Source organism: Rhynchophorus ferrugineus, unplaced genomic scaffold (assembly GCF_030347505.1).
Source record: "Rhynchophorus ferrugineus isolate W39M unplaced genomic scaffold, kcgeb_rfMv2 rfM4, whole genome shotgun sequence".
NCBI lineage: Eukaryota > Metazoa > Arthropoda > Insecta > Coleoptera > Curculionidae > Rhynchophorus > Rhynchophorus ferrugineus.
This window is the reverse complement of record NW_027472583.1, coordinates 20,689,454-20,713,653: the sequence shown is the minus strand read 5'-3', so window position 1 is coordinate 20,713,653 and position 24,200 is coordinate 20,689,454. Positions and strand designations below refer to the sequence as shown.

Here is a 24,200-nt window from a genome sequence, read left to right as displayed (position 1 = left end):
AGAAATAATAAATATTTTGTATGGAGTCTAAATTATTTATACTATTTTATTATTTCTTAATATTTATTTAATGAATATATTTTAAGTTATATATTTATGTGTACTTTAAAACATTCTAATGCCGGCTTGGTGGCGCAGTGGTAAAGGCGATGGGACAGTCTACTGTTGCGATAGCCGCGGGTTCGAATCCTGCGGGGCATGGGCGTAAATTTATGTTTGTGATTGTTTAAAATTTGTGAATGTTCTAGACAAGAGTGTAAAATCTGACAAGGAAAATGATCCCAGTCACGCCAGTAACCAGGCTGGGTAAGACCGGACGTCTTCTGGGATGATTTCTGAAGTTGGTCACTCGCCAGTCGGTAGGCTTAATGCTGAGGACCGTGGTTCGGAGCCCACGTTAAAACTTTAGGCCCAGTCCAGATAAACCCACAGTTGGTAAAAGGAGACTTTAAAATATATAAAAAAAACATTCTAATAATATTACTCAACAATTTTAAATTCTTGTTCCTACATTCATATAATATGTATGAGACTCACTACTGTGCTCTGATTTTGATTCGGCGTTAATTTAATTCTTCCTACGTCTCAGACTCCGAGAATCCTGGTGATTCTGTTAATCTAGGGTCTTTCTTATAAAGCTATTATTATTAGTACACATAAGAGAATTAAGATGAAATATATCCAGGAATTTTGTTCTACAAAATATAAGGATGATACTATTAGAAGTAATTAATTGCCCATGCCTCATCATTTTTTCTAACAAAGAATAATATTATATTGAAAAATAATATTATTAACACCTGCAATACAGAATAGTAATAAGGCGTTGAGTCACCATTTGTTTTTAAAACAGCTGTAACTCTTCACGGAATAGATTCGAAGGGTTGCTGAATATTTTTCAGCCGAATGTTGTCCCATTCTTGTAACAAAACATCCGTCAATTTCTCATTGATATTGGTGATGGAAATCTACTCTTCACTTTCCGTTCTAAAACTCCTCATAACGATTCAGTTATATTCACGTCTGCCAATTGTACTGACCAGGGAAGATTTTTGATGATATTGTACATTTATCATTCTAGAATGTGGCAGTGTTTGGCAGCAATATGCTAGTTGTAGTAAGAACTTCATCACTGAGAACGTCGAGGTATTCATTCTGAGAAATCCGGCCAGTGATTTGAGTGAGTCAAATCATAACGGTAGGAAGCAGAGTCTATAATAGTTCAAATGCTGTGTGAAGCTTATGGCAACCAAACTCTATTTATTTCAACATATAAATACAAATTTCGATGTTTCAAAAGTGGTGATTTTGACATCGAAGTCAAGGAGGTTGAAAAAATTGAAGATGGATATTTAAAGATATTACCCGATGAAAGCGGAAGTGGGGATCGCTATCGATTAGAATTGGTGCATTTGAGCCCAGCACTGCGCGTAAACGACCAGAATAAGAGCAAAGTCACAACACTCTTCGGCATGACAAAGCTCGACCACATGTTGTAAACATACTTGGAAGCATTAAACTGGGAATTGCTACCCTGCCCTCCATAATCTCCAGACCTTATTTCATTTAATTGCCACTTCTTCAGACGTGGATAAATCGTAACCTGTCTGAGCAGCGCTTCACTTCTTATGAGGATACCAAAAAATGGATCGATTAGTGCATAGCCTCAAAAAACACATCGTTCTTTAGAGATGAAATCCGTAAACTGCTTGAAAGATGTAGAAAAACAGAAAAAAATGGAAAAGAAATACATTGTACCGATTTTTGCGACTAAATGAAAAAATATTAAAGTGTTTTTTTGGCACACATTTTTTTGGCAAAATCAGTTTTTTTAATTCAACATAACACCTTTCAAAGGTAATACACTGATTATACTGCGATACGATTTTTTGTCGTACGATTTGTCCTTTGCTTCGAAATAGGTCTCAGTTTCGGCGATCACCATCTTCATTCGACGAAAATTTCTTCCCAACGAGCATTCTTGCACACACGGTGCATTGTATTGGTGAAGCAGCACTTTCTTTTTGTTCAAATGCGGCTGTTTTTCGATGATTTTGTCCTTGCCGTTGATGGTCCTTCCTTTTTCGAGGTTTTCAATGAAAATTATTCCATGCGCATCCCAAAATACAGACGCCATAAACATTCCAGCCGACTGTTGCGTTTTCCCACGCTTTGGAGCGAGTCCACTCGAATGACTGTCGATTGGACTCTGGAGTGAAATGATGGAACCATGTTTCGTCCATTGTCACATCGACTCCAAAACTCAGGTTTATTAAGCTTGATCATCTTCAAACATTGCCCCGAATCATCAACTCGTCGTTGTTTTTGGTCAAAAGTGAGCTCGCCAATCATTTGGTGGATTTTTTAAATGTTTTCGTCGGTAACAACTTCTTTTGGGCGTCCACTGCGTTCACTGTCTTCGGTGCTGATTTCACCACGTCTAAACTTAGCATACCAATCCTTGATGGTTGATTTTCCTGGGGCAGTGTCCGAAAACTCGACATCAAGCCAAGTTTTTGCTTCAACTGTATTTTTTCCTTTCAAGAAGGAATATTTTATCAACACGCGAAATTCATTTTTATCCTTTCTTTTCACAATAACAAAAGTTGCTGTTAATTAAATATAAATAAAGAATAACAAAATACTAAAACTAATTTATAGGTCTAATATAAATGTTAAAATAGGAAGATAACGATTGTAACAATGAATGGATAAAACAATTTCCTTAACGTCTACTGGCATTGTTAATTTCTAGCTGTCGGGGAATAAGTATTAATCATGGCTCAATTATCTTCCATAAGTTTTTGTCCCACCGTTTTGTCCCGGAGCGTCGTCCGCCATTTTCCCGTTACGCCTAATTAAAACATTCCAATACTCCGGTCGGAGGGGACCTCTTAAAAAATCCCTATTTAATTTTTAATTTCGTCTGAGCCCACTCGGCTCTTCTTCTGCGGAATAACTCGTTAACTAGCGGACAAATTAGTTCGTAACGAGTTTCTGAAATCGGATTTCCACTGGCTCTCCTAACGATAATTTCCAACAATATTTTTCTCTCAGTCTAATAGTTTAAGTTAAAAACGATATGATTTATCAAACGTATTAGCAAGGTTGTTAGCGAGGAACGTTTTCCTCATTAACCGTGATGAATTCCGTTGACGTTCGAGGTTTATAGGAATTGGAACGACAACTTTGTTACTAGTTGGATATTTGAAAAAGTTCGAAGATAATTTAATTTTATATTGGAAATGTTGAGATGGGTTAACAAGAATTTTTTTGTGGAACTCATAGGTCAATTAATTATTTGTTGTAACTCCCAATATATCACTAATATTTGTATGCAGTTTTATTCAACAAGCTGATGGAGTGTCATCATTTCAGAAACAACAATTATAGGTGAAAACAATATTTTAGGAATAAATTTAATTTAATTAGAATATTTGAAAGGCACCATCCTGTTTGTACAATGGGTGCTTCCAGCATTTGCTAATAACCTTGCCCAACAAAAAAATCAATAATATTCTACAAAGGAAACATTTCACTTTTTACTAATTTTGTGTTAAGAATTTGTTTTAGATCTAATTTTTGTGTTATACAATAGATAATGAAAACTTTTATGCCAGTTTAGTTTTTTAAATATTATTGTGGGATCAAATATACACTAAATGTTTTTCATTGACTACAATATGGTTCAAAATATAAGTATATAGGAATAAATTCAACAGCAAACTTGTCTGTAATCACATTGACTGTAATATATAAAATATTTCTTGGCTAAGTTTTTACTTCTTTTCTATCACTTCAATTCAATTTGTACTCTATGCAATTGTTTTATTTGGCCAAAAAAATGCAGAATATAAGAATATACCTAAAGGAACATAAAAACTTCATCATTCAGGAAATCAAAGGAAAACAAAAGGAATCAAAATTTCCCCATTCCAGCGATCTGGTTCACCATTCCATCATAAAAATATCGCTCAGAACATTAAGCTCAATATTCGTAAATGACTACTATACAGTTGATGGAGTTTGTTAAAAGTGCTTGACTAATTTCTCTGAGAAAAACGTTTGTTTAGCACAAATGTAACAATTGTTGACTGATTCAACCTATTTCCTTAATACATAGATATATAAAATATTACTTTTTAAAACATTCAAAACAATATGTTCTTTACAAATTATAACAAAAATACCATGAAAATTACAGTACTAGTACCACCTTTTATAAGGATCAAATTATTTGTATTTTGACAGTTATTAGGTGTACTAACATTAAAAAACGATTTTCCCACAAACTGAAAATGCAGAAATGTTTTGAACTAGACCTAACCGGTATCTGTTGTAGCAAATTTTGAATTCAGTAGATGAAAATATATGAAAGTGGGCTATTTCTGAGTAGGAGAATATTGTTAAAAATGTCTTTACTATGGACGAGATTTGGATCTATCATAATGATTCTCAATTAAATTAAATAACTAACGAGTGAACTAGGCTCTAAAGAGAGTTCTTATATAAAATTAGATCAAAAAATGTTTCGGTTTTTGAGATGCAAAAGAAATTTTGGTTCTAGATTACCACCAAAATGGTAACCTACTTGGGATAACTGGATGTAAAAATTTGTGAAAAATGCCCGGTTTTTGTAAGAAAAATATTTAAATAGGTTGTCAAATTCTTCCAGTCACTTCCAGTTTATTCTCCAGATTTAGATCCCTCTCACTTGTAGCTCTTAATCGATCATGAGAATCAACCATGACAGTAAGTTAAATACTACACGAATTGTTGAATTGTTTTAAGTTGTTTTGTAAGCCATTATCTGGTATAGACTTGAAGATAGTCTTTAGATGGCCTGTTAACTGTTAAAAACCTGTTAATAAAAGTTAAAACATAGTATTTTCTAGGAATAGTTTTGTGTTAGCCAGAATTAAAACTAAAAGGGCACATAATATCAGCATAAACAGAGTAAACTGTGAAGGATGAAGTATTGATATTAATATTCATCATTATCTTCATCATTCATTAAATTGTGCAATTATTGGCTGTTCTAGAAACTAATTTGGTCAGATCATGTGGTATAAATATTTTTCTCATCTCTACATCAATCTAATGAGAGGTTAAGACCAATCATAGATAGAAGAAATCTAATATCTGCATATTAGTTTGGTTTTACTAACAAACATTCGATAATTGACCAGATAAATTATTGAAAAATTACGAAGAGAAAACAATTTACTCAGCTATATTCTTGGACGTAGCGCAAACCTTCAATAATGTCTGGTATGTGGCTAACACACTGTTTAATCTCCATAAAATGTTACGGAAGCAAGACAGGGTTTTAGTACCTGTTCTTTACGTACTCTATATATGTGACATCACAAAGAAAATCTTACTATGGGCGATATTGGAGATAACAGTGAAGAAATAACGAGAAAACTACAATACGCTAGTAATCGCATAAATGAGTTAACCCCACAGATACTAAATATTAAATAACCCACAACCAAAATGTTCATCTACGAATAAAGACGAATAATACTATTATCCCATATAATAACAACGCTAAATACCTTGGAATGAACCTTATTTCAAAACTTCGTTGGAAGAAGCATTAAAAATAAAAAAAAACTTGGAATCAAAATACAAAAAAATGTATTGGTTATTTATATGGAAAAACATTTAAATTATACGTACACAATAAGTTGCTGCTGTACAGGTATTTCAGAATAATGTCTTGGAAAGTATAGTAGATGTACGCAGATCCTATAGGAATAATTACTTACACGAGACCTGTGGCAGAGGAAATTAAGACATTCGCAAAAAGACATTAGAAAAAACTACACCCTCATGTTAACAGTATCTGAAACTCTTGGATAACACAGAATTAGGACGCAGACTCATGAGAACCAAACCATGTGATCTTGTGTAGTTGTGTAGTGAAACGTACTAAATGGTAAAAATACTGAAAAGTGCTACTAACTTTCATTTTATTTTATAGACTAATATATAATATAAGAGACTAATTAAGTGCCACTAGTCTAGATAAGTACGCACTTTTATGTCACTGTAGAGACAAATTATGAGAGAGAAAACGACTAGTAATAATATATCAGTAATAGAAATTGGTTTGGTTGATTTAACTTGACAAGAAATAATTATATTAAAATCACAATTTTTAGATATCCTAAACTATCAAGTAACTGAAATTTTAATAATGTAAAAAATATATTTGAACGTAACTCATTTTTTCGTATTAATCATATAGATCAAAATATAATATATTTAAAGAGTGTAAACTTAACTTTGTCGACAAACTACGAGAGTCTATAAAAGTGACTAACCGAGTTTATAAAGCAACTTTATGCTTTTTTTTCTTACCTTTGACAGGTTTTTGCTTTTATTCGAACATGCTGCTTTATATCATAAACGTAATTCTCCCTGCGTTTACAAATTTAAATCTTTCAAGGTTTCATTTTGATGCTTCCACACAAAACGCGCCGTAAATATTATGATTTTAGCTTCGAACAAATTTGTTATGTCTGAAGTATATCGAAGCAATATATTATAATTTAATGAGTCTAAAATTAAACACCTTCTTATACGTGAAGGTTCCTCTGAGTATATACAGCGTGAAAATTATGTTTTATATTAATCAAACTATATTTCCATCATTATGCGCAATTAGTTTCAATCTTTATTAAGCCAGTTTTCATAAAGATCAATAATATGATGTTAATATTATGGTAAAAGCATGTTACGCGAACGAAGTTGCCTGAGTCTATTAATTTAAATTTATTTCAGTATAATGGCTGCGATGTAACCAAACTATTATCCGTTGTACTATATTAAAAATTTGCACTATAGTAACTTTAAACGAAATTATAATAAATATTTTCTCTGCCTAGCGGTTACCTCCAGTAAGTCAAGATGATGTTATAACTAATACCAGCAAAGAAATAATTATATATTTTAATGTTAAGGTAAATAAGTAATGGTGTTTTTCAATAAAGTCGAGTTAATATTAAAATGGAATAAAATCTACTGTATCTGATATACTAACGAAATTCTTCTTTATCTTAATAACAGGTGAGTCAGGTGCAAAAGTCCCTCAATCATTTAGATTACGCGCCATCTTGGTAATATAACGTTCAGCTCAGTTTCGCTTCAACCATTGTGTTGTGTAGACGTTCAAATTTTATCATCAATAAATATACGCCACAAGAATGAGCAGAAATAGTGACAATATTTATTGAAAATTTCATTATTTATTTCCATTATTACTAGTCAGCGGAAATTGCGTCAAAAATATCCTAATTATTCAGTGATTCACCAGCAGTACGGTACTACAACACACAGGTCTCGTTCTGGAAGATCACGGACGTCTTGTAACTCTGAAAATGTGGCCCTGGTGCGCGATAGTGTTGCAGAATCTCCAGAGACATCAATTCGGAGAGACTAAGGCGAATTTTGAAAACTGATTTGAAAATTTTCCCGTAAAAATTCAATTAGTCCAAAAATTGCTAGTGAGAGATCCTAATCAATGAGTTGAGTACGGTAATACAAACCTAAGACTGTCTGTGAAATTCAAGATTTTTCATCTAAATTGAGCGATGAAACCAATTTTCTTCTCAGTGGCCACGTCAATAAACAGAACAGTCAGTTTTGGGGAACACAGAATCGTCAATTAATTCATGAAACATCATTGCGTCCACTAAAACCAACGGTATGGTATGGTATTCATGTTGGAAACATCATTGGTCCCTTTTTTTAGTGACCAAGATGTTGCGGTTACTATTACTGCCGAACGGTATCAAGATATGATTTTTCTTATGCATGAAATGATGGAGCAAGGACTAAAGAGCATGGGGTTTCAGCAAGATGAAGCACGGCACGCATAGCCCGTTCAACAATTCAATTATTGAATGACGTTTTTCCACGAAGACTAATTTCGTGAAGTGGCGATTTATCATTGCCAGTCAGATCTTCGGATTTAACAGCACCAGACTTTTTCTTATGGGATTTTTTTAAATCAAAATTGATGTGAATAAGTCCCTAACGATTGAACATCTTAAAGACAATATTCGTCACAAAATTAAATAAATTTAGCCTCAGATGTTGCAGAATGTCATGAAAAATTCATTAAAAAGAGCCGAAAATTGCATAGCGAATCGCGGTCACCATTTAGCTGATATAATTTCATCATATCATAACGAATTTCAATCATAACGAAAAAAAAATGTAAGGACCTAATAAACTTCTTATGAAAACCAAATTTACTTATCGTTTTCTTGAGCAAAGTTATAGGCAATCAAAATGGTAGCGGGACTTTTACCCCGCGTTGTATGTCATCACTAGTCGTTGCCGATAATTGACAATTTTTGTCTACAATGACGTAAAGCTAGAAAGTTGTCTAGGACGGCCCATTAGCCTTTACTTACTCCCTAATAAAATGAAAGTTACTAGTACTTTTCAATATTTTTACCATTTCATACACTATATAGCTAAAAATTTACATGGTTTGGTATAGATAATTTAGATTTTCTTCCATATAACCAATACATGTTTTTGTAATCTAGAGTTCTTTTCTTTTTAATATACTTCTTCCAACGAGGTTCTGCATCAAGATTAATATCAATATACTTATCTTGTTGTATTAATCGTTAAATACCTTATTATTTATTAATGCTTTCAAATGTTTAACAATCAACTGTTAATAATTCACAATTTCTTCTATATATAGTAAGTTTCATTTTAACTGCTGCATATTTTCATTGCTTAAATTATGTATCCATATAATCTAAAATATATATTACAAAAACAATAAATACACCAAACTGATTAAAAGAATAATTTCTTTACCTAAATTTTTAAATAAAATTGTATTATTCTTTGCCTACTTATTTCATTCTTCGATCTCGCCCTTGCAGATAGCAAGTTCTAGTTTATCTTGGACATGGGAACTAACGTCTCAACAAACAAATGAGGAATTAAAATTCAATGAACCTATTTAATAATTGTTAATATTATTTTATGTACAAATTAACGTATATATTCAGTGCACTATTCAGTTAGTGTTCTGTTAAGAAATGCATTTACCAATGAAACCTGAAATGAATCAGATGTTAATGCCACTAAAATTTACAGAAAAATATTAATAACATTTAGAATTTTCTCCAGTCCAATGATATACTATGGGTTCAGAACCGTATCAATTATTATCACTCCTTAAGCAAGAACCGATAAAGCGGATTTGTTGTCTCCATAAAAAATGTAAACGAAAACATTACGTGATCACACTTCATGTTTTTATTGTTGAAGTAAACAACAAAAATAAAAATTTCACCAAGCCAACTATGACTTACAATGATATTTTGTTTTGGCTAATTTCTAAATACTACACAAATTTTACTTTTTAATTGTATCAACATTTATAACATACTTATTTTTGTGGTTCTATTATACTAATAACAATTTCTTAGTTGCGTTATCTAAAAATGTTTTCTATCAGCCTTTTAAACCATTATTGTCTATTAAACTATATTGCCCTAAATATCAAAACTATATATTTTTATATTTTTACGACAGTTACAATAGTTTGGAAGGTATAACAAGAACTTACAGTAAGCTTATATGCGTTTTAATGTTAATGCCTATAGATTTATTATATAACAAAATATTCCAAATATAATATAAAAAACTCAAATTAATTTGCCCTCTTATATCTTTAATTTATTGCTATTTTGAAAAATATTATGAATCAAACTCATGCACATGTAGTAATAGTTAAAGTAAATGTAAAATATTACTAACAATGGTACGAAAAATGCATTCTATTGCGACTTTGCCAGAGATTTCGAGGACAACTAAATTCCGATCATTATTGTAATATTTTGAAACAGTGAGGAAGAACCAATTTCTGATAGAGCTAGAAAAAAAACCAATGCCTAAATGAGTGAAATATAGTAGGAATTGGTACATCTATTCACTTCGATAGAACCAGTACCGTCTGACTTTTGATAGTTCTTACATCTCAAAAAATGAATAAACTATATAATCCTATTTTGTAAATCGAATGAAATACTGTATTTTGCAATTATGAAGACAACATTCATAATATAATATTTAAGTTCATTTTGATTTAGGTACTTAATTTTTCAATTTATTTCGCAATTTTAGCAAACACACGAGAACTTTACCGGTAAGGTATCAAAAATAGGATCAAAGATCATTTATTCTGTACACAAAATATCTCAGCCAAGCTCGAAACAGAACCCCTGGCGTGGAAAGGAGATCCGTGGCTTTTTGATTTTCTATTATCCGTCTTTATCTCCTTTATATTCGTCGTTTTGCTATCCACGGGCATAATATAATTTGATGGCTTGTTAGCGTTCAGAGTTTTCTTTATCAAATAAGACATTTCCTTGTTTAAACTTTAGTCTTGCCAACTGATAAAATTCGTTCAATATTTTCCTACCGTTCTGTTCGGTCTATATAAATTTAAGTTTGTGGATTTTCTTTTGAATATTAAATGTTTTATATTTAACAAATCTGCTGAGGGCTTAGTTGAGTTTTAAAAAATATTGTTGGAAGTGCTAACATTGTAAAACAAAAGTTGGAAGTTTGAATATGTCAAGTTATTTAGTATTTATTTTACAACTTCATTTTATAGTTCAATAAAGAATAACAGGTCAATTAAAAAGACCCCGGCCTGACACATAGATAGCGCTACTAGAATTAAATCCATATGTTTTTTAGTTAGCCCTAACCCTCTAAAGATGCGCGTATAAATTTGACAGCTGTCAGATCATTAGTTTGTGAATTATAGTATTTTGAGTGAAGCACCTTTTGTTGAAAAAAAATGGATAAAAAGGGATTTCGCGTGTTGATAAAATATTGCTCTTTGAAGGGAAAAGATACTTGGCTTGATGCCGAGTTTCTGGACACTGCCCCAGGAAAATCAACTATTATTTTGGTATTGGTATGCTAAGTTTAGACGTGGCGAAATGAGCATCGAAGACGGTGAATGCAGTGAACGCCCAAAGGAGGTTACCGTCGAAAACATTTAAAAAATCCTCAAAAGGATTTTGAATGACCGTAAATTGAAATTAAATGAAATAGCAGACACTCTAAAGATATCAACTGAACGTGTACATCATATCATTCATGAATATTTCAGTGCGAGAAAGCTCTGTGCAAAGTGGGTGCGAGCTCACTTTTGACCAAAAACAACCACGAGTTGATGATTCGGAGCAGTGTTTGAAGATGATTAAGTGTCATAAACCCGAGTTTTTGCGCCGATATGTGACAATGGATGAAACATGGCTCCATCATTTCACTCCGAAGTCCAATCGACAGTCATCCGAGTTGACTTTACACGATAAACCCGCTCCAAAGCATTGGAAAACGCAATAGTCATCTGGCAAGGTTATGGTATCTGTATTTTGGGATGCGCATGGAAAAATTTTCATTGATTACCTTGAAAAAGACCATTGAATGACGAAATCGCTGAAAACGGCCGAATTCGAATTTCCATCCACCGTATTCTCCAGATCTGACACCCAGTGACTACTTCCTGCTCTCAGATCTCAAAATAATGCTCGCTGGGAGGACATTTTCGACGAAAGAAGAGATAATCCATGAAACTAAGGCCTATTTTGAAGCAAAGGGCAAATCGTGTCAAATCAGTGTCTAAATACAATGAACTGATTAATGGCGAATAACTTCAAAAATTCTATCGACCAACATAATAAATCTCAACTACTGAATTAAAATTTCTGACTATTGCTAAGTGTTTAAGAAAAAAAACAACAACATATATTAAGTAACTTTTAACGACACGACCGTGAAAGCATTAACCACATAATTATGTCAAATATGCCAAGGTAACTCATAAACTTGCGTATATTCTCTGAATTCCACAATACGAAATAAAATGATGTTTATAACACATAACGTATTTCTATTTTCTTCTGTAATTGTGTTATATTTTAAATTAATAATAAAATTTAAATGCGAGCATATTGGTAAAATTATTAATATTTGCAATAAAACGAATAGTTCAAAGAAACTTGAAATATAAACCAGGAAATCGTTTAATACCTTAATAACTTAGGATAACTTGCTCTCGATAAGCTTTTCATAGGATTAAAAATGTATGTGTAAATAAAAATAACACTTTGCACTTTATTAAATTTACTTTCATTTCGCAAATAAATTGTATCTTGCAATAGTTCAGTTATTCTCACGTTCAAATTTTACATCGAGATAAAATATCATGTATTGTGACAATATTCCCTCAGGTATTTCGAAATAAAATGTATAAAATAGAAATGACGAAATAATATAATTAATTAAGTAAAGTTATAGAGTTGTTACTAAGGAGAAAGTTAATAAACAAAACGATATGCAAAAAATTAAATTAACTATGATAACCTTGATTAAATTCTCGTTGTTTTCTAGTACGTAGAGCTAGTACTAAAATTCGCTATTTTGATTCCACCAAACCCAGAAATGTAAAGATTTGTTTTAAATGTTGGTCCAATTTCGTAACATAAAGGTAATTGCCGAAAATTATCACTCAACTATTTTATTTTGAATAATTTTTTATTTTATTTTTTTCATTATCATTAAAAAAAAGAACTGTCTGATGTAGTGAAAGGATTTGTATACGAAGAAGTATTATTTATTGAAAATGTATTTTTAAAAGAAGTATCTTTACTCTAATATTCTCTAATATTCAATAGAAAAAACATTCTATAGTCCTTCCAATGAAACAGCCAATGCACGTCGTTAAAATTTATATAACTTATTATAACATTATAGTACATCTAATGCATATTTATTGAAGGACATAAACTACAGTTAATTAAACAGCCATAATAGTTTCTAGGTTAGAATTGTTTTATTATATTTACATTGACATATTACAACTGTGTTGACCAGTATCAACCCAAATCGAATTTTATAGGCTGATTTCGTTACATGTTCGGACGCAACAGCCTTCATTCTGTCGCTTTAACTAGATGATAATTAGTAAAATGAGGAAGACAAATGCTCCAAGTCTAAAAGGGATTTTACGTGTTTATAAACTGAATTTGGCAAAATGTTCGACGGTATTGATGACATGCATTGGGTGTTTTAGTGGAACGACTATATCTCTGATAGTATAGTACCTAGAAGTATGTTTATAAGCTGATAAAAAATGAATGAAATTAATACAAAAATATTAATATGCTACTGCTGATTTTAATTAGTGATGTGTCGACACGAAAACATTTTGTAACCAATTGTCAACAATAAGTTATAAAACCGTTGTGATAATTTACTAAATGCGAATATCTATCCTAGTCATCAGACTCATTATCCCTTATATTATCGAAATATTCAAAAATAACATATAGCATCACAAAATATATCGTCATTCAGATAGAAATATATCAGTCAATCATAAAATTAATTTGCACCTATGAGCTGCAAATATGGGGATTCACTAAAGTGTCAAACCAACTAGTAATCCAATGATGCCAAATCTAATGTTATCCAAATTATTATTATTTTGTTTGTTTCTTTACGCTTTGCTTTGATATATAGAAACCATTGGAACATTAGTGCATCTGATCAAAACCCTTTGAAAATATTTATGTAAATATTAATTTTCTGTAGAATTTATTTTATATGTATAAACAGAATTTCCTCGAGGTAATGATACTGATTCATAGTATCAGATATGTGAATTAGCAATTCAAATATAATAAAAAAACACCCTTACAAAGGTAAGATATATAACTTTAAACTGAATGATACATGATAAATATACTAAGAATAACTAATGCAAGATGTAATTAATCTGAAAACATTCCGACGGGAAAAATGCAAAAAGAAAATGGAAAAAATTGTGAAAAATAAATTTAATCATATATTTTTAAAATTTCTCTTTTATAAAATATAATTTTTCAATATAAACCGAGATCATTAATTGGATTGTTTTAATAAGCAAAACTTACGAGAATAACACCACATATATCTCAATCAAAGTAGCTTAATAAATGGAATTTTGAAATATCCAAACCAGGACAATTTAAAATAACCACACATATTTGAAATTTGCCATGATCACATATGGTATTTTTTAAAAATGTATTTTTATTTACGTAAATGAAATAAATTATTTTGTTTGTTTATCTAATGTTTTGATGCACATAAAACCTTGAAATGTTAGTGCATCTGGTCATAACATTAAAATATTAATGAAAATGGTAATGTTCTATAGAATTTTTTTATAGTTATAAACCTAATTTCCTCAAGGTAACGATACTGATAATACTCAAATTGTTTTATAATTTAAATTTGGTCATATATAAAACATATTATTGTATATGATATTTTTTCAATTTATTTTTATTTACGTAAATGAAATAATTTTTCTTTAATTATTTTGTTTATTTCTCTAATGCTTTGATGCGGTGAAAACCTTGAAATTTTAGTGCACCTGGCCATAACACTCTGAAAATATTAATGTAAATGTTAATTTTCTATAGAATTTATTTGTATACGTATAAACAGAATTTCCTCAAGGTAACGATACTGATTCACAGAATCAGATATGCGAATTAGCAATTAAAATATAAGAAAAAATACTCTCACCAAGGCGAGATTTATAACGCGAAACTGAATGATACATATTTGTAATTGTGTATAATTTCAAGTACTACAGTGATTCTTATTGTGAATAATAAACTATAAAAACATTCGCTTATCAACTTGAATCTTTCAAGGTCCCGCATCGAGCTTACAACATAACTACGATACAAACAATCCGATTCGCGAGTGTTACAACGTGACACATTTTACGTAAATGAAAACTTACTGATGAGTACTCGTCACAACCCAATATAGCGTAATAGTCTTCCTTGTCGCTTTTCTTGTAGTTGAGAATGTCCCCGACTGTAGTGGACATCTTCGGACGAAACGCTCGACTGGAAAATGCAACGAAATCCCACCTGTTCTTGAACGTTACTGGTCGCGTTCTGGTTCCCGAACTCTAGATCGGGAGCCTGGCCGAGTTTCTCGGAAAACGCGCAGAACAACAAGGACGGTAGATGGTGGATGTTCGGCGTCGACCGAAGAACAATCGAAACGCGACTGGATAAAAACAACAGACAATCGCTCGATGGAAAACGGAACGACTGTGAGGTAGAGGAGTAGTCGATCGACGTCGTACCGAAGTGAAAGTCTCGCCGGTTTGGGAAACCCAAACGAATGGCGAAAAATACCGCCGATGCGGAGTGGTTTTTTTTTCGGTCGGTCGAACCGCGGACACGGCGCAGAAGTCGGAAACTGGGTCGGAATCGATGATTCGACGAAGCGAGGTTCCCCCCGCATGGATTTTGCAATGTTCCCGTTCACGATAAGATAAGCGGTTCTTGAATGGTGTTTTGTTTGTTGGCTATGAATTGTTTAAAACAGAATAACGTTATACTTATCGCTATCTTTCTTATATTTTTGCCATCAATTGGGATAACGGTTTTTTTTTCTGTAAAATGATTGCTATATTTTTGTTACTCTTTGTACTAAAGTTTTTAAGCAATTTAATATCTTAATCAATAATTTTAACTAGTGTTGGGAACTTTCGACTGAAATGAACTATCGACTGTTTAGTAAATTACTACTTTTTACTATCGACTGTTTCAGTCGCTATTTTTGGTTCGACTGATTTTACTACTTTTACCAGTGCTATTTCAGTCGACTGTTCTCAGTAGCTATTTTCGGTCCGACTGATTCTATTACTATTCACTATCGACTGTTTCAGTCGTACCTTTAGTTACTATCTTTGGTTCTACTAGTTTCATTCGACTGATTTTTAACGTTCTGGCTTTGTTGTGCTAGCCGTGCCGTGTCCTAGCGTTAAAAAAAAATTAAATAAAAGATGTGATTTCTAATAAAAGATTTAGGGTTAAGCTCAACTTTAAAAGTCATTCAATATGGTGATAGAAAATGTCCCAAAGTAAAATCATCAGAAATTGACAGTTTTTGTTAGATTTTTTGCAATATTGACACATATTTCAACAAAATATTTTATGACAACGCTTTCATAGCTCGTATTGTATTATGCTTTTTGAAATCCACATATAACACTTTCAAGAATCAGCTGATTTTTGAAATCAACTTATTGTTAATTTTAACAAACCCTATTTTGCTACCATCTGTTATGGAAAATATATTTTTGGGTATATTATGTGTTAACAAGAAAGTTTTTTTTCTTATACAATTGGCTGTAAAAAAATTACTTGCTAAATTATTATTTTTTTCTTATAGCTTTTTAATTTAATTTAATTTAGCTATGACGTATTATTTCTCTATATATGCTAAAATACAGGCTTCCACGAGTATTGTTTTGATATTATTTCTAGGTTTTCATACGCATGTGGTTCTAATAATGACTTGTCTATGTAACAATGTATATTTTAGTGCATTCGTATCTACCATATTCAAGCCTTATATTTGGTTTCGTTCTACGAGTAAAATTTCTGTATCAAATTTCATTGATTCCATCTATTATTCTCTATATACTCTGCTCATATTTTCACTTTAAAATAGCTTTTTTGGGAGAATATAGATTAATCCAAATATTTTCTCTCATTTCGTATGTTGCGATTCAACCATCGAGCCATTTTTCCACCTCTTCAGCATTTGAAATCCGTGTGCCAGCCAAGTCTTGCTGCGTTGATCAGAATAAATTGTAATCTGAGGGCGCTATGTATACAATTCAAATATTAATAATATTTTAATTTAATGCACTTTGCTACATATATATTTGTTTATGTTTAAAATGTAAGTAAAAAGTTCACCTCCTTAAGTAATTATCTGTTTGATTGTCTCATTTTATTGGTATAATTGCTTAGTTGAAAGAATAACATCTACGTTTTGAACATGATTGATAAGGTTCTTATTTGGAAAATTAAAAAGATAGATTTTCAAGAACAATTATTTTAACTTGACCTCGAACTAATCTCAATCATCATAAAATCATCAAAAATATCATTCACGGAATCACCAACCTCGTACTAGTTACATTAAATTCATTTACTGCAAGCATTTTCTTCTATATGGAAAAAGTCCCATATAATTACCAACCAATCACTCACCTGAGCTCAATATTAAAAATCGTCAAGAGAGTAGGCTTTCGCCTACTTTCCTAATGTTGTGAAAATTAGGAATGTAATCCAATACGAGCGATTTAAAGTTTAAGTCGAACATTCGCCAATTCTTTGGTAGGACAAGAACTTCGCTAGGGCGATCTTTCTGAACCTAGCAAGAGTGTTTGACAAAGTGTGAAGCCGAGACTTTTCAGATTATTCAGGAATTAATGTTGGTTAAAGTATAAAAGTTGGTGAAAGATTAATTTTTACTTGAATAAACGCCCACTTTGATTAGGATTTGCTTCTCATGGGACTACTTGTCTCGTTACTATTTAAGTTTGCTTTCTTCCATTATGGCCCACCATACTGATTAAATTCTCGACACTAACGAAAATCAAGACATCACCAATGCGATAGCCAATATAGGTATCGTTCCTCCACGTGACGTTCTGAGAGGGAAAGTTGAACCTCCAAAAATGATCGCAACCATAATACAGTAGCTCACTTCCCTACAAGAACCGGGTATTACCATCTGACAACTTCAAAATTGTTCTCAGAAACAACTCACTGAGCCAAACACGCCCATTTAGTCTTCTGAGCTCACTATCAGAAATTGTTGAGAGAGTAACTACTTACGCTCTCATTGAAATTACGAAAGCGAAAAACATCATCCAAGATTGTGGTCCAAGTTTAAATTTTAGATTTTGAGCCAAACACGTAAGCCAAGCTCAAGTTTCGGAAACTGGAAATTAATCTACAAAATACCCGATCATTTTCGACCGTCTAACGTGGTCAGATCAAATACAACAAACCACTTGAAAAAGTTATGGTGTATTGTGAGCACTCTTTTTTCTCTCCTGTGTAGAAAAAATAAACTACCAATTTTATTTATACCATAAAATCCTTATATATCAGGACGTTCCGTTCTTCTTTATGGTTCGCAAAAATCGTATCGATTCCTCAAACCCACCAGGATAAAAAAAACGTGTTTCAAAATAAGATGAGATTAGAGATACGACTATAGTCTATTCAAAATTTATTTGTATATGCGTCATCAATATGTTTAATGTATAGCCTGTAGCAATTTGCAAATTCGTTTTAGAATATATTTACAGACAATATTTTCCTTCTCATTTTATTCCAGTTGAAAAGAGACACAACGCTCTCTGATTGTTCGAAAACGTAAACGAATGAGCCTGTCAAAGTCGTCCGGTTGTCAGACGTGCGTAAAATTATTCAAGATATTAGTTATAATTACTACAGGTTATAAACCAGCAAACGTTATTTTAACACTTTGATTATTTTGATAAATTCTAAATCGCTCCGTATATCACTTTGTTTCAAACTGTCAAAAACAATAGATATTAAATATTATAAGTTGCTGCAATTTTATTGAAAATATTTTTAGCGTGTTGCTGATGTGCTGAATATTAGTGTGGGTACTGTGAATAAATGAAATAAAAAATATCGCTTACAAAATGAAGAACAATATTATTTTATCGATATAAACATAATTTAATAAAATTATTTCAGAGAAAATTGTTAGTCTGGAAAGTATACATAAAAGAGTTAGGGACATCCAGCTTTTTGACGGATGTAAGACATCCCTTCATACCGACTGTTTAACTAATATACTAAATTTACATACTAAATGTTTTGTTGATCATAATATTTATTAATAATTAATTGCAGATATATCGTACCAATACTTGGACAGCAAATCAAAAAGTAAAAGTGACTAAAGGAAACTTTCAAGATATGTGACAATGCCGTGCTATGCTGGAAATTTCTGAGACAGAGTGATGAAAGCGGAGACAACTAAAGGTATGCACATAATTAATATAATATAACTGTAGAAAATGGTATGGTAGGGCGTGAAAGATTTGTGTGCACAGGTATGATTGTAATTGTTCAGAATTAAACATGAGCATTAGGTTAGAATATATGAGGAGTGAATGAATACTAACTGTTTTGTAGATATGGTAAATGCATTAGGTAGAATTCAGTGATTAATTTTATCAAGAATGGTGTATACAGATAGTAGCAGAAGAAAAAAAATACAATGATATCAAGATGACTTGACAAGTAAACACACCGTCGAAGGAAACAAGAACTAAACGTAATAAGGTAACTATGATCTCGAATGAAAGTAAAATATATTACTTTGATATATAATTGTTAATTAGATGGATTAGGCCTCCAGGGGGATATCACTACTTAAAAATGTGTGTGCCTAGAAGTCTACCTCATGGGTGGTGTGGAAAATAGTTCAATGTAAATCTAATAAAACAACTATTCATTATATGCACTATAATGTTAAAATAAATTATATTTTCTAACAATATTTTTGTTTAATTATTTTATTTAGATTAGAATTTTGTTGTACGTCAAAGCCAAACTGAACTAAAACTCTGACTCATCAAATCATGATCAGATCAACTGAAGAGCTGATGCGGCATCATTGCGACGTTTTGACGTCACTTATTTCGATGACGCATATACAAATAACCTTTGAATAGACTATATGTATTCTTTACAACTCATGCAATGCGTGACCGAGCGTTGTTATTCAAGAAGATGATTGTGCCTCTTGCTAGTGCTTGCCTTTTTTGTACGTTGTTCATTTTGTTCAATTTTCTTCGGTATGCTTCTGCATTAACTGTTTCATATGGTTTTTTATACACTACACTTTGCTGCAACACAAGCAAATCTTACGACGACTTTTTACGATTGGGATTGTCGTAGTAGATTCACCGTAGTTTTTTTCGTCAGGTGACTTAATGGGGAATTTTCATTTAATAAAAATAAATATCGAAACCACTGGGTTAAATAATTGGATTCTTTAACTGTTGTTTACATTGATTTTACTATATTTTTATCAATAGATATGATGCGTACAAGCATTTAATACATCGAAAAATAGGGTCAATCCCATATCATCAAAATCGTCAAACAAATCATTAATTTCTGAATTCATAAAAAAAATATAAAAGGAACTTCCAACATTAATTAACAACATCTTAATTTGATCCATTCCTGTTCTGTCACTGCATTTCTCCTGAGTTGTATTTCCCAGAGATTAATAAACGCCCTTAATCCATCCTGGAATCCATCTTGAGTTCTTACTAGAATTCCGATTCCAACCAGTAAATTTCAGACCACAAGTCTGAAGAACAAGATTCAATAAAATCAATTATCCTTTAATAATTATATTTCTACTCTGTCACCGTGATGTCATGTTTGAATGACATTGTATAACAATACGATTGATAACTAGGAAAGGTCTTTACACCCTTTTCGAGATTATAGTAGCAAGAAATTAATATATACCCTTGACCCATCATTTGGATTAAATGCCGCAATCTCCATTTCAACCAATAAATAGTACATTACAAGATCAAACAAGACTCATAAAAAAGATAAGAACTGTTTATATCCCAAAATAGAGTATTAAATTGTGTAATAAATAGTTCCTGACATTGATATTTATCAAAAAGGACTCGCTCTGTGATGCAAAAAGTAAAAAACTAGCGATAAATGGTAGTTTAACAGAGAATGTAGATCTCGTGGCCCTTACGGTTATTGTTGTATCATATGTACAGCAATAAAGTAGAGATTGGATATTGTATATCAATATTTCGCAAAGAACACGTAACTAATATAAAGGAAAAATCGGAAATGGAAGACATGTTGACATTAGGAGCTGGTTTATAGCGTAATGTATATCGTATAGTTTATTCAGCAAACTTTATTGGCATTTTAGTTTCAAATTATATCGAACTTAATTTTAGTACTAATTTTAAATATATTTTACCAAGGAATTAAGGCTAACAAAATCTATTAGCAATAAATCAATTATAAATAGAAATAAGATTAAAATAAAAAATTATGAATGTAAAGCAGCAACTAAGTTTTGCATAGCTTATTAAAAAGTTTTTAAATTATCTGTTGTTTCAAAGCTTCTGGTTTTTGTTCTTAGCTACAATGGCTGTCACTAACAGATATGGAGAAAACAATAACCTTATACCGTGTATCAAGGAATAATAAAATATAACAAGGTTTAGAAATACATTTGAAGTTAAATATATGTTGTTTTAGTTTTGATGTCTTTTCAAGAATGAACGAAAGGTATTATGTTTAACAGTCTTTATGTTTGTTATATTGAAACGATTTTGAAAAGCATCAAAGGGAATAGAAAACGAATGGCTAAAAACGATTGATATTATTTTTAATTGTATGATGTTTTACACAATTTCTAACTTTATATAAAAAATTTCTACAATATTTGTAAATATTATTTGGTGGCAATGACTTCAAAATAAATATCTGTATCAATAATATAAGTATTAAGTAATTTATGGTTTGGTTAAGAGCACGCCATATAAAATCACGTTAGTTGGTACTTATAAAGTGTAAATAATAAAGTAAGAAACTATTTTTAGTCTTGACGCATAATAATACAGTTTGTAGCTATAAATTAAGTATTTTTAGCAATTATTTACTACAACGCCTTTATGAGAAGCAAAATATTCGAAAATGATTCAACGGGAAAATAGATCGTTCAATAACCAAAAACTGTGAATATTCTTACAGAGAAGTGATATCATCAAATAAAAAACATACGACAGTATAACGTTAAAAATATCCTACAAAGGCTATAACATGTGCATATGACATGATGGCTTAAGATACAGTTTAAAAGAAGCGATGGCATTAAGATCACGAGATACGAAAAAAAAATTGATGTGATCAAATACAAAACATACAAAAGCATAACGTTAAAAATATCCTACAAAGGGAATAACATATAATTTGATGGCCGAAAATACAATTTAAAACAAGCGATAACATTAAGACCACGAAATATGTAAATAAAACTCTATATAATATTTTACAAAATTAATCAAGTAGCTGAGATAAAATAAAATTCAAAATTGGTTAAAAATGCTTTTTAAAATTTGAGTTGTTGAAAAAATATTCAGTTTTAATGCAAATTTCAACCATAATCAATGATATCAATATGGGCAAAATCCGGGCTATATCGTACATCATCGAGAGTAAAAAGTCACTGAATTCCACAGCGATATCACGAGATGAAATATGTTAGTCTATTTCCAAATTTTAAAGAGTTTCATCCATTTTTTCAACGATTAACGTCGAAGATCGAAAATAAAAATTCCATGTTCACTTAAACATTCATCGCCATCACAAAATTTTTAATGAGTCTGTGCTGCATTTTTCCTTCTTCAGAAGTACAAAAACAAAATGACTTTCGCAAAATGCCATTTTCAAACCGTAATGAGCGTGACGACTGAGTAAACAAACGAATATATCTTTAACAGGTCAATTGAAAACTCCCCGGCCTACCATGGTAAAACTTTTTTTTTCAACATAATTCCCTTCAAGGGTGACGATTTGTCCTTTGCTTCAAAATAACCCTCAATTTCGCCGATCACTTCGTTCTTCTTGATCTTCGCGATCTTTGTTCAATGAAGATTTCTTCCCAGCGAGCATTGTTTTGAGATCTGAGAACAGAAAATAGTCGCTGAAGGCAGATCTGAAGAACACGGATGAGGAAGCAATTCGAAGCCTAATTCATAGATTTTTGTCATCGTTTTCACTGACTTGTCACACGGTGCATAGCCTTGGTGGAGAAGCACTTTCTTTTTCTTAAAATGCTGTCGTTTTTCGCCGATTTCCTTCTTCAAATGGTCCAATAACGCTATGTAATAGTCCATGCTGATGGTCTTTCCTTCTTGATGAGCCATGTTTCATCCATTGTCACAATGCGTATCCTATTCCAAGCAAGATAAAGCGATTGGTGAAATATGTGATCCAGAATGTTGTTGGTGCTTGGTTAGCAGGAGTGCCTGTGACGGAAACAGCTGAATTGTTTAATATACAGCATACACAAAATAATATAAGACATCATCGACGAAGAGCAATAGATCGATTCCGTAACGAATTGCAGCTCTTTCAAAAGGAGGGTAAACACTATTAATAAATATAAATAATTATTGTGTTATGTTAGGTGTTCATATTATTTTATTCATCCCCTATATATGTCCATTGATATACCCTCATTTCATGTTTTCATTCATTGACATGCAAATTTTCATATTGATTAGTGACCACAGCCATATTCCTGTTCCTGTTATAATCTGTAATCATATTCCTTATTGGTAAAATAGCAGTGAGTCGATTTAGTATAGTTATAAGTTGCTTTAAGATAACTATTAATTTAAATTTGTACGGAAATGTTCATGTTTTATTCATGTTCCACTACTACTCTAAAAGATAATTATATATAATGGATTGTTCCATTTATACTCTTGCTAATTGAAACTCTTCAACTGCTTCGTTAACTACTCGCTTTCATTCTATATTTACAGGAATAAAGAACTAAAATGAGGAAACTGTTCTTTCTAATTTTTTCCGTTTTTGAGCTCATGCCAGCACATGTAACATAGCCACCAATATTTTTACGCGTGATCATTAAGTTCTTGACTTCTTTGTGTCGTATTTTTAAATCTATGTTTTCGTACAAAATTCATTAGAATTTAAAGAACTCCAAACACATTAACCGAACTACTCATTAAGTATGTGGCTTGATATTGCAGCCGTCTTTTGGTGATAATAGCCTTTATCGTAATTTATTAGCGTAATAAATAACTTTGAAAATAATCGCTGACGATAAAAAAGCTCTTTCCAAAATTAAAATTTTTCTGGGTGGAAAAATGAAAATGTGCTTTTTTACGTTAATTTTAACATGTTATATATATGATATTTAACATTAATTACAGTAACAAACGTCTCTATATTAAAATACATTCAAAATATCTAAAGAACTAATATTCACTAACCTTTTCTAATTGGAATTTAATTAAATTTAATTTCCATTAAGTCTTAATAATCAACAAAGTATTCATAAGTGTAAATGTTATAATAAGAATAGAAGAACATTGATACTTGAAAACATCAAATGTAAGCATATTTAATTTTTATTTATTTTTATGTTATAATCATTAAATGGAATACTAAATAAAGTAATACATATTCGTATATTAAATA

The 24,200-nt window shown here is 31.3% G+C and overlaps 1 protein-coding gene across 1 annotated transcript in view; it reads right to left on the bottom strand.

The window, feature by feature from the left end:
• Positions 1–15,217, bottom strand: part of jdp (DnaJ domain-containing protein) — a 39,254-nt gene extending 24,037 nt beyond the window's left edge. The window contains exon 1 of the mRNA XM_076401583.1: positions 14,858–15,217. Within this exon, the coding sequence (XP_076257698.1) occupies positions 14,858–14,947 (90 nt within the window). The 5' untranslated portion in view covers positions 14,948–15,217. The remainder of the gene's footprint in view (positions 1–14,857) is intronic.
• Positions 15,218–24,200: the final 8,983 nt, after the last annotated feature.